The 12699-nt window shown below is 44.7% G+C and overlaps 1 protein-coding gene across 1 annotated transcript in view; it reads left to right on the plus strand.

Annotated features, from left to right (window-relative positions):
- reep3b (receptor accessory protein 3b) overlaps positions 1-12699 on the plus strand; it is a 46327-nt gene that overhangs the window by 25646 nt on the left and 7982 nt on the right. The window contains exons 5-6 of the mRNA XM_079492557.1: positions 24-137; positions 5304-5472. Of these exons, the coding sequence (XP_079348683.1) occupies positions 24-137; positions 5304-5472 (283 nt within the window). The remainder of the gene's footprint in view (positions 1-23; positions 138-5303; positions 5473-12699) is intronic.

Consider the following 12699-nt stretch of genomic DNA (forward strand, 5'->3'; position numbering starts at 1 on the left):
TGACTGTGTGTGTGTGTGTGTAGGAGATAGATGACTACATCATCCAGGCCAAGGAGAGGAGCTATGAGACCATGGTCAACTTTGGCAAACAGGGGCTGAGCATTGCAGCTACAGCTGCTGTGACCGCTGCTGTCAAGGCAAGTGTCTGTCTGTCTGTCTGTCTGTCTGTCTGTCTGTCTGTCTGTCTGTCTGTCTGTCTGTCTGTCTGTCTGTCTGTCTGTGCGTGCACGCGCGATGATGGGTTTGTGTGTATGACTCTTTTCCCAGGGTGCCCTTGCTGTCCCTGGACTACCCCTTGCTACAGGCTCTGTGTACATTGTTATTCTGTGTGTGTGTCTCTGTGTGTGTGTGTTTGTTTCATCAGCATTGCATGGATACCTGTGTGTGTGTGTGTGTGTGTGTGTGTGTGTGTGTGTGTGTGTGTGTGTGTGTGTGTGTGTGTGTGTGTGTGTGTGTGTGTGTGTGTGTGTGTGTGTGTGTGTGTGTGTGTGTGTGTGTGTGTGTGTGTGTGTGTGTGTGTGTGTGTGTATCAGCTAGTCCCATCTGATCCTCCTCTAAGGTTTCACAGCTCATGGGGTTACCAGTAGGGAGTCCTGAGGACCCTTGACTGGAAGCATGTGTTCTCCTATCGACATTTTACCTTTTACATTTATGGCGTTTCTTTGTATTCTTGTTACGCTGATGTTCTTGTCTGGAGTGCTGTACAATGAAGGCAACGGTGAAGGCCGAATCTTCATTACACCTTTTCTTTTATGGTTGAATTTGAGCCTCTCGCAGGCTACGTGCAACATGTTGAAGTTATCGTTCATCCCAAATTCCATGAGCACGCTAAAGCCTGTGGAAGACGGCCCCTCAGACATTGTCTCTGCTTCTTCAACACAATACTTGGCCACGCCCATTGAAAAAAAGATGTTCTGGCAATTCAGGTCTGGTGACTCTGGTGTCTATGGTGCTGTTGGCCTTGGTTTAAAATCGGAAAACGGGGCTACGGCCAATCAGTGCCGTTTCAACTCGCTAATGTCAAACAACAGCCCCAGACCAAACATAAACAAACTTGGCTGCGGTAACTTGCTACCGTATCGATCTGGCTCTTAAATCGGCCCATGATAGTTTATTTATAGAAATGACAGTTTTAGAGACATCATCATCCGACATGTTTTACAGTGTTTGGTTACATGCTAGTAGCGGTTGGTTAGCAACCGGGTTAGCCACATTGACAGCGACATCATCTGTTTTTCTACTATTTTGATTGGTTGGTGTGAACCAATCGCCAAAGACTGCCGCTTTGGCAACACCCATCCCAGAAACGACTGTCGTGGGAATGTCTTTCAGTCTGAATAATGAAGTGAAACAAAATGAAGATTCTGTGTCAGGCTGGTGTTGGTGTCGGGCAGTCGCAGCGGTAAAGTTCTTGCCCACCACCGTGGTGGAGATTAGGGGCTTGATTCCTCCACGGTGCCTCCGGCTCAGCCTTAGGGCCGATTCATACTCCTATTTTAGAGCCGAATAAAAGTTGGTTCGGCTCTGTAGAGCCTACAATATGACGTCATTTGAGGTTCGGGGGGGCGGGTACCGTCCTAAAGTCGGCTCTTCGGTGCTACTGAAAATTTCTGACGAACCGAAATCATTTCGGCACTACAGCGCCGAAACAGCGGTAAAATAGGAGTATGAATCGGCCCTTACTGTTTGGTCTTAGGGAGGGTGTATGTAGAGTCCTCTACACACTCACTAGCTACACCCTCCCTAAGACCAAACGGTAGGGGTTAGCAGTGACAGGAAATGTGCAATGACTAATTTGGGGGAGAATTGTTTTTATATGATCAAAAAAAAGAAAATCTGTAAATCTGTAAAAGGAAACGGCTGGAAAGAGAAAGTACATACCTCTGTAGGTATACTGTATTTGCAGTGGGTGTCGTCTCTGTGAACTGTGGAAGAAGAGAGAAACTTTATTAGACATTCTTGGCTGTGTTGAACTGCTCTCTACTTTAACGTGTGTGTGCGTGGGTGCGTACGTGCGTGTGCGTGTGTCCAGCCTCTCCTCTATGTAGTGACGCCAGCCAGGGACTTGTAAAATCCCTCCCATGTCTCCGTCTACATTCACCATGATGCTATTGATCAGACCTTCAAAGCTAGACATTCTCTCTTCACTTATGCTCGTCTCCGTCTGTCCATCTCTCAGGCCATCCTCATTTTCTTTCTCTCCTCGTTTTCAGTCTATTCTCACAGGTCGTTACACTATTTGAAATCCTTTTAAAACTTGTCCTTCTTTAGTTTTTTGTGGGCTACGTGAATTGATTAACCTTGCCTTGGCAGAAACGAAACCCACTAAATCTTATATAAACCTGCTTGTCTGAAACTGCCAGACGGGCTCAACCCAACAAGCTCAGAGAGCATTTGCGAGGATTTCTCCTGAGACTTTATTCATGGTTTGGTTTCTAAATCTATCTTAGCACTTAACCCATTTTGGGCGGGAACCCCTTTTGGTGTTTTGGTGCATTATGTTATGCTTTAGCTATTGAAAAATAGCAGATCTACAAGCTCATAGCGCGCCACCGAGTGGCGCGCTACGAGCTTGTAGGTCTGCTATTTTTGAAAAATCGAAGAACGACAATACATAAACTTAGCTTTTTCAGAAAACTGTCAGGATGTAGAAGACATTTTTAGAATCGTTCCCAGGTCAAAATGGGTTAAAACAAGTTGTAACCTTTTTTCGGTGGGGGAACGTGGTCTCATAGAAGAAATCATGACTGCTCCTGCAGCCGTCACTGTAGAATACAATGTAACCACCCTGTACATTCACAGTGGGTTGTAGAATACAATGTAACCACCCTGTACATTCACAGTGGGTTGTAGAATACAATGTAACCACCCTGTACATTCACAGTGGGTTGTAGAATACAATGTAACCACCCTGTACATTCACAGTGGGTTGTAGAATACAATGTAACCACCCTGTACATTCACAGTGGGTTGTAGAATACAATGTAACCACCCTGTACATTCACAGTGGGTTGTAGAATACAATGTAACCACCCTGTACATTCACAGTGGGTTGTAGAATACAATGTAACCACCCTGTACATTCACAGTGGGTTGTAGAATACAATGTAACCACCCTGTACATTCACAGTGGGTTGTAGAATACAATGTAACCACCCTGTACATTCACAGTGGGTTGTAGAATACAATGTAACCACCCTGTACATTCACAGTGGGTTGTAGAATACAATGTAACCACCCTGTACATTCACAGTGGGTTGTAGAATACAATGTAACCACCCTGTACATTCACAGTGGGTTGTAGAATACAATGTAACCACCCTGTACATTCACAGTGGGTTGTAGAATACAATGTAACCACCCTGTACATTCACAGTGGGTTGTAGAATACAATGTAACCACCCTGTACATTCACAGTGGGTTGTAGAATACAATGTAACCACCCTGTACATTCACAGTGGGTTGTAGAATACAATGTAACCACCCTGTACATTCACAGTGGGTTGTAGAATACAATGTAACCACCCTGTACATTCACAGTGGGTTTTGTGCACTACAATCTTTGCTGGCTGTATTTTTTTCTAGTATAACCCATTCAGGCCTGACGTCGAAATTAAAAATAAATGTTTTCTAAATCATGACTATTTTCTGAAAGATTTGAGGCACATTTTAACGATTTTTCAAAAATAGCAGACCTACAAGTTCATAGCGCGCCACTCGGTGGCGCGCTATGAGCTTGTAGATCTGCTATTTTTCAATAGCTAAATTATAACATAATGTTTAAAACACCAAAAGGGGTTCCCGCCCAAAATGGGATAAAGTGTTTTTAAGGACGGACACACTGCACAATTTCTCTACATGGCTGAGCACACGGAAAAGCCTGTGGTGCATGATTTCCATTTAAATCTACATTTTGACAGCCTTGGTCATAAACGTCGTCTTGGGTACTTCATTCCGAGACTTTTATTGGAAATACGCCATTTTTGTCCAGCGCTAATTCCTGAAACGGTCGTTTGCCGAGGTATAAATTAGCCTGAACTGCTACTTGCCTAGTGCCTAACCTGCCTCTCTGGTGGCTGTGTCTCTCTGATTCTACCTGTACTGACAGCCTGTCTTCTGTAGGGGCTCTGTGCTTCAGCAGACAGCCATGGGAGGTCAAAATAAAACAAAACAACAGTTAATTATAATGGAAGCATTGTCACTACTTAAAAATATCATTTCATACAAGGGCTGGGCACTATATCGTAATACTCATCAGTAACGATTATAAATATAATAAATATTATCGGTCCGTGCACCTAGGCTATGTGTCGCGGGTTCGAGTCCCGATCCCGACGACCTTTGCTGAAAATATCTTATAAATGAATATTATATTATATAAATGTTTATAATATATGATTAAAAATAGGTATTTGGGCCTGGGCCATGGCTCAGTGGTCCAGGCACCTTGGCTGGCAATCCAGTCTGGCAGTGTGTTCGACTCCCGATCCCGACGGCCTTTACTGCATGTCTTCCCCCCCATCTCTCTCCCCATTTCCTGTCAGCCTACTGTCTGTCCCTCCATAAAAAAATATAAAATAAAAGTGAAAGCCACAAAAAAAAACATTAAAAAAAATAAAAAATAGGTATTTGTTCTAAAAAGTAATCAATAAAATACTTGACAGTTGCAGATCTGCTTATATGATACAGTGTGGTGTACTAGTGCTACTCCTATATAAACAGTATACACGACCAAGTGTACTACTCTTACACAGTCTACTGTCTTTGACTGGCAGACTGACAATTATAAATGCACTACGTGTGGCTTCCACAGCTGCAGGCAGGGCACATGAAATATTAATGACAGCGGCAAACACTAATGAAATAATTCTCAGATAGGCAACAACAATCAGGAACGGGGGATTACACAACACAAAGCCCCTCAGGCTTATTTCCATGGCATGACTCTCTTTCTCATTGACTGTCTCCCGGCGAGGCACCGGAGTCATTTGAAGTTGTTTTGTTTGTGTCAACACGGAACATCAACACAGCCATTCATCTGCATGAGGTTTGAAAATGTGTCTTGTATCATGTGGAAAAATGCAGTTTGCCTTGCTACAATCAAGATGTGGTATTTGACTGTCTGTGTGTGTGTGTGTGTGTGTGTGTGTGTGTGTGTTCATGTGTGTGCATGTCTTCTTCCTCATTCTTTTGCCTCCGTCTTACTTGTTCTCTCTCTCTGTCTGTCTGTCTATGCTCTCTCCCCCCCTCTCTCTCTCTCTCTCTCTCTCCGTGTGTGTGTATCTGTCCATCGGTCCCTGCAGGGCCAAGGTGCCATCACAGAGAAGCTGCGTAGCTTCAGCATGCATGACTTGACCCAGATCAGCCAGCAGGATGATGGACCACCGGGCCATCAGCTGTACCAGTACAGCTCCCAGGCATCCAACCCCGCCGCCAGGAGATCCCACGGCTCTGACGCAGCAGACGGAGCAGGTACGTGAGCGGACATGGATGGACGCACACTCACGCACACGCACACACACACGCATGGAGAGAGGGGCATTTGGATTCTTTTAGACGCCATGCATGTCTACTATGGAAGCATGTTGCACAGTGAAAAGATGCTGTCAATGCGCCGCAGTCGAGGTTTGCAGGTCTTTAAGTTTAGCATGTACAGACATGGAGAATACGATATGTATATATTGTGGTAATATTTGAATATTGTAAGTCACCGAGCTCAACTTCAAGTAGAAAGAGAACGTTGGATTATTATTGGCCTGAGGGTGTGCATTATTTTCTGATAGCTGGGTGTTCCAAACACATTTGAATAATAAACGTTGTACTGTATTAATGCTTGTTGTGCCCATGATAAATGTTATTGTTTTGAGCTTCCTACATGGGGTACCTGGGGGGGCCTCCATGTCTCCCCATAGGATCCCACTCTAACAGCCCTCCAGGCCATTACGGGGTCGTTGCACTAATCCTATCCGAGGGACAGGCCTTTGTTTTCTCATACACCTGCTGGCATCAGTCCCTCTGTTTTTATGGAGGTGTTTTCCCCAGACAAGGGAGAGGGCAACAGCCCAGGACCTCACGGGCTCTGTGTCTCCCCATAGAAGCCAAGGGAACCCCCCCAGGTACCACATTGTACCCCCAGGTGCGGGGGCAGCTGCGGTTGGCCACCGACCCCCATCTGAAAATATGTTGTTCCAGGAGCCTCTCGGAAGCAAAGATTTGAGTTAAAAACGTTCACTCTGAAAGATTATACATTCAAAGATTCGAGCCACATTTTCACGATTTTTCAAAAATAGCAGACCTACAAGCTCGTAGCGCGCCACCGATATGATCTTGTAGATCTGCTATTTTTCAATAGCTAAATTATAACAATGTTTAAAGCACCAAAAGGGGTTCCCGCCCAAAATGGGTTAAGGAAAGTGCTGGGCACAAGGCATTGTAGAGCCTCTATTTGGTCTGTGCCAAGCTGCACCGAGGGGATCTCAGGTCGGTCACGTCTGGCTGAGCACACGGCATACAAAACACTGACACGTGCACGCTCGCACGCACGCCCCCACAAACGCCAACGCCTGGCTGAGCAAGCACATGACCTCCACAACACAACACAACACAGGCCAGGCGGGCGAGTAGACAGCAAGAGGGTCATGTGACTGTTCACTCCCTGAGCAATTACTCCCTGAGAGAGAGAGAGAGAGAGAGAGAGAGAGCTAACCCTTCCTACGTGTTGTGTATATATAACTATTTATTCAGCAAATGCACCATTGTTATGGTTTTGAAAGCTATTTTCTTCCCCTAAATTGCAATGTAACACAGCTCTGTTTATTCCCTTTGAATGCATTTTTTTGCACATACATTCCATTTGCTTTGGCAATGTAAATGTATTTTTTCTCATGCCAGTAAAGCTCAATTGAATTGAATTGAGAGAGAGCGAGAGAGAGAAGAGAATAAGAGGAGAAAATTGGCTGGGCAATTTACCAAAAATATACAGAAATTAATTGAACTACTAGTCCTTACCCGTTCGAATATATGAACACCAAATGATGTACAGTGTGGGTACAGCAATGTAAAATATACTATTATTGATGTATGTATTTTGAGGTGTAATCAGTCTGCTGTCAGAGGCACTTGCCCATGGGGTGCATACATTGGTTAGACATACCAACCTACAGTCATTATTCTGACAACACTGACATGCGCTGCAGGTTAAAACTAACCTATGCTGTGGGTTTAAAATCACCCGTGGCTCCCGACATGTGCTGCGGGTTAAAACTAATCTATGCTGCGGGTTTAAAATCACCCGTGGCTCCCGACATGTGTTGCGGGTTAAAACTAACCTATGCTGTGGGTTTAAAATCACCCGTGGCTCCCGACATGTGTTGCGGGTTAAAACTAACCTATGCTGTGGGTTTAAAATCACCCGTGGCTCCAGACATGTGTTGCGGGTTAAAACTAACCTATGCTGTGGGTTTAAAATCACCCGTGGCTCCCGACATGTGCTGCGGGTTAAAACTAATCTATGCTGCGGGTTTAAAATCACCCGTGGCTCCCGACATGTGTTGCGGGTTAAAACTAATCTATGCTGCGGGTTTAAAATCACCCGTGGCTCCCGACATGTGCTGCGGGTTAAAACTAATCTATGCTGCGGGTTTAAAATCACCCGTGGCTCCCGACATGTGCTGCGGGTTAAAACTAACCCGTGGCGGGTTAAATATCACCACGTGCGGTTAGGGTTAGGGTTTCGGGTAGGGTCTCAGACTCATGACTGTAGGACTGTTGGTATGTATAATGGACCCACAAGTAGTACAGGAAAGGTGCAATTCTGTGGAAATTGCCAAGTGTGGTTGGCTTTTTTTGTGAGATTTGCACAAAAGCTGTAGGTGGAAGAGCAAAAAGTGTGTTTTGAAGAAAAGTCAAAATGGCGGAAAGTCTATCCTGACGCAAATGGGCGTGGCCTATATGGGGATATGCGTCATGACCCAAGGAATCCAGGGGAAGTGAACGACCTACGGTGCAGTTAGAAGGCAAAATGAAAAGTGTGCTGTTATAGGCTGACTGATTTTAATAATTATTATGAACCTCCCCTCCAAGTGTTGTAACTGTAGCTCTGGCAGTTTCTGAGAGAAAAAGACTTGATGTGAGTTTTCGCATTGTCCCATGTAAGTCGATGGGGAAAATGTAATTCACTAATAAATAAATAAATTATTAATAATTTGTAAAATTTTAAAAAAGGGCTTTGTTAATATTATGGTCAATGTCTGTGTGAAAAGTCGGAGCGATTGGTGCAGCCAGTGAGGAGCTTGAAATGTACTGTAATTCTCCCATCTGAGAGAAACGAGTACTAATGGACTGTGCATACGCATGCATGTACACATGCGCAGAATTGCATACACACACACACACACACACACACACACACACACACCACATTCAAGACGACAATTTACATCTCACTTGTATTGCATTGACATTGACGACACTCCTTTACTCTCCTCTCGGTTTCATCCCACTTTCCTCTTCCTCTCTCCTGTGCTGTTTTTCTTGCTCACTCGCTCTCTCTTGCTCGCTCTTCAGTAGATGAGTTGAAAGCCTGGCTGGCATTTCAATGACTGCTCTCTGCAGCTGTGTGTGTGTGTGTGTGTGTGTGTGTGTGTGTGTGTGTGTGTGTGTGTGTGTGTGTGTGTGTGTGTGTGTGTGTGTGTGTGTGTGTGTGTGTGTGTGTGTGTGTGTGTGTGTGTGTGTGTGTGTGTGTGTGTGTGTGTGTGTGTGTGTGTGTGTGTGTGTGTGTGTGTGTGTGTGTGTGTGTGTGTGTGTGTGTGTGTGTGTGCAGACAGAGGGGAGATGAGATGAGGTTGAGTGAGGATGCTGGTGGAATGTCAAACACACACACACGCGGCCAAGGAGAGTGTGAGGAAGATGGGTAGGATAGAGAGAGGAAGGGAGGAAAGGGTAGGATAGAGAGAGGAAGGGAGGAAAGGAGCACAGACATGGAGAAGGAAGGATGAAGAATGGGGTTATTGGATAGAGGTAGAGTGGAAACGGGAAGGAGGGTCAGGTGAAGATGAGGATTAGAGATGGGACGATAATCGTTATTCTTCTTTATCACGATAAACGATCACAATAATCGCAGTAATCGTCCTTCATCGTACCCTGGACCTGAGTTGGCTCTCTCTCTCTTTGTACAGCTTTTTTCCCTCACCAAATCTCGTCGCCCAAAATAGCTGATCGACAAGCTCATGACGTGTCGCACAACAACAAATAATTATAGCTATTTCTGCTATTTTTGCATGACACTATTTTTGCCTGTCAAAAGAATTTCACCCACCTCTGTGATGTGGCAAATACAACTGATTTCTGATTGTACGGCAAAATATAAAATAGTGGTTATTCATTTTTTTTGTTTATGCATTGATTCATTGAGATAAAAAAAAACATGATTTGATTAATCTAAAAGGAATCCATAAAATAATCACAAAGACAATAATGGATAGTTTCATCCGAAAAGGATGGGGAGGTATATGAAGGTGGATAACATCAGCATGCTGAGAGCAGGAAGCGAGCATTAGGCATTCAGCTCAGTTATCCTGCACACAGACCCAGAGAAGACCGAGGCAGAATAAATGAATGGCAGTGGAGAGCAGAGACGCTTTCATTCTCCAACACTCTTAGCCGTCTAGCTCATGGTTCTCACAGCTATCATTACTCTTTAACACTCACACTCACACGCACACTCAGATGCCACAAGAATATGCTATTAAAACCAATAGCAACCTTTTAAACCTTTGTGTTCACTTTTGGGTAAAAATTCCATGTTTTGTTAAAAAAAATCACACCCGTGTGAACTGAGTGGTGCAATTCCCCCCCCCCCCCCCCCCCCCTCTCTCTCTCTCTCTGTCTCTCATTAGCAGGCAACAGTGCAGCACTATCTCTCTCTCTCTGTTTCTGGCACAACAGCGCCACTTTTGCCCCTACTGGTACTCACAGTCACACACATAGTCACATAGGTTAACACGGAGTCTCTGACATTGCTGTTCCTTGGAGTGGTTGCACCACTCAAAAACAGAATATATATATATATATATATATATATATATATATATATATATATATATATATATATATATATATATATAATTACAGTATTCATTATTTATTCTACTTCAAAAATCCCAATGATGACATGGTTATAATACCACCATGGCCAATATTTGGCCTGGTGCTAATAAGTAAACAAACACAAGGGTCAAGGTGATGACCCCGTTTGACCCGCCACCTCCCCTGACATGTGCCAAAGCATCAGTGACAGATGCCAGCATGTGCTCCCAGTATCTGACCCGCCCCAAACACTGACACCGCAAGCAAGCATCTCTTCTGCTTGACCTGAAAGGATTCCCTTGTTCATAAATGAATCAGACAGGCTTCTCGAAATCTCAGACTTATCCCGTTTTTTTTGGGTAATGTTGACACACACACTGTGTGTGTGTGTGTGTGTGTGTGTGTGTGTGTGTGTGTGTGTGTGTGTGTGTGTGTGTGTGTGTGTGTGTGTGTGTGTGTGTGTGTGTGTGTGTGTGTGTGTGTGTGTGTGTGTGTGTGTGTGTGTGTGTGTGTATCCGTCTATCCGTCTGTCCTTGTATTTGTGTGTGTTATTTAATAAAGCTGTCTACTCCAAACATGGCAGGAAATTGGAGAATTTGACCACAGAATAGGCTGGTAATGGATGGAATGACTGGAATCCAGTCTCTTCATAGGCCTGCCAGGAAAATCAGCTCTTGTTTTTTTCCTTTTTAGAATAGCTACACTAAGGCATAATTCAAACAACATTATTCCCATGTGAACACGATTTCCATTTATAACTTTGATCAGGACACGTGGTTGTAGGACAAACTCGCTGTTTCCTAAACAGTGGTTTGCGGACCAATTTTTTGTAAATATCCCTTATTTTTGGTTTTCTACAGTACATTTAAAATTTCACAACTTTTCATCAATTAAAAACAATTTCCGGCCCGGACAGTTAGCTCAACCGTCTGGGCACCTAGGCTGCCAAACCAGCCAGACGGCGTGCCGCGGGTTCGACTCCCGAGCCCGACGGCCTTTGCCGCGTCTCTCCCCCTTTCCTGTCTAATTACTGTACCCTATCAATAAAGGCAAAAAATGTAAATCCAATTTCCATAAAATAAAGAAAACAAACATTTAAGAAGTAGTAACAATAGCAGCTTTCCAAGCTTGCAATGTGGCACAAAGCGATGCGTTGTGAACTTGTATATTTGTAGTTTGGGTCTCGGGCAAATTTCTCTTTTGGGTCTCGAGCTAAAAGGTTTGGGAATCACTGCAAATAGCTGCCGTGGGGTCCAGCGTTATGACATTCATGTTACAGGGTTATCAGGGTAATAGCTGCCGTGGGGTCCAGCGTTATGACATTCATGTTACAGGGTTATCAGGGTAATAGCTGCCGTGGGGTCCAGCGTTATGACATTCATGTTACAGGGTTATCAGGGTAATAGCTGCCGTGGGGTCCAGCGTTATGACATTCATGTTACAGGGTTATCAGGGTAATAGCTGCCGTGGGGTCCAGCGTTATGACATTCATGTTACAGGGTTATCAGGGTAATAGCTGCCGTGGGGTCCAGCGTTATGACATTCATGTTACAGGGTTATCAGGGTAATAGCTGCCGTGGGGTCCAGCGTTATGACATTCATGTTACAGGGTTATCAGGGTAATAGCTGCCGTGGGGTCCAGCGTTATGACATTCATGTTACAGGGTTATCAGGGTAATAGCTGCCGTGGGGTCCAGCTTTATGACATTCATGTTACAGGGTTATCAGGGTAATAGCTGCCGTGGGGTCCAGCGTTATGACATTCATGTTACAGGGTTATCAGGGTAATAGCTGCCGTGGGATCCAGTGTTATGACATTCATGTTACAGGGTTATCAGGGTAATGGCTGCCCGTGGGGTCCAGCTTTATGACATTCATGTTACAGGGTTATCAGGGTAATAGCTGCCGTGGGGTCCAGCCTTATGACATTCATGTTACAGGGTTATCAGGGTAATAGCTGCCCATGGGGTCCAGTGTTATGACATTCATGTTACAGGGTTATCAGGGTAATAGCTGCTGTGGGGTCCAGCGTTATGACATTCATGTTACAGGGTTATCAGGGTGATAGCTGGCCATGGGGTCCAGCGTTATGACATTCATGTTACAGGGTTATCAGGGTAATGGCTGCCCGTGGGGTCCAGCTTTATGACATTCATGTTACAGGGTTATCAGGGCAATAGCTGCCCATGGGGTCCAGCTTTATGACATTCATGTTACAGGGTTATCAGGGTAATAGCTGCCCGTGGGGTCCTTCTTTATGATATTCATGTTACAGGGTTATCAGGGTAATGGCTGCCCGTGGGGTCATGCTTTATGACATTCATGTTACAGGGTTATCAGGGTAATGGCTGCCCGTGGGGTCATGCTTTATGACATTCATGTTACAGGGTTATCAGGGTAATGGCTGCCCGTGGGGTCATGCTTTATGACATTCATGTTACAGGGTTATCAGGGTAATAGCTGCCCGTGGGGTCCAGCTTTAGGACATTCATGTTACAGGACAGTCTCTCTAACCGTCTGGTCACCACTCACCCTCTCCTAAAACCTATAAACCTCAGAGCTAAGCTTTTTGGAAGGAAGGGTTTCATTACACTTTATTTACTTCCTGGGTTG

The sequence above is a fragment of the Electrona antarctica genome, assembly GCF_951216825.1.
Source record: "Electrona antarctica genome assembly, chromosome: 22".
In the NCBI taxonomy this organism is placed as follows: Eukaryota; Metazoa; Chordata; class Actinopteri; order Myctophiformes; family Myctophidae; genus Electrona; species Electrona antarctica.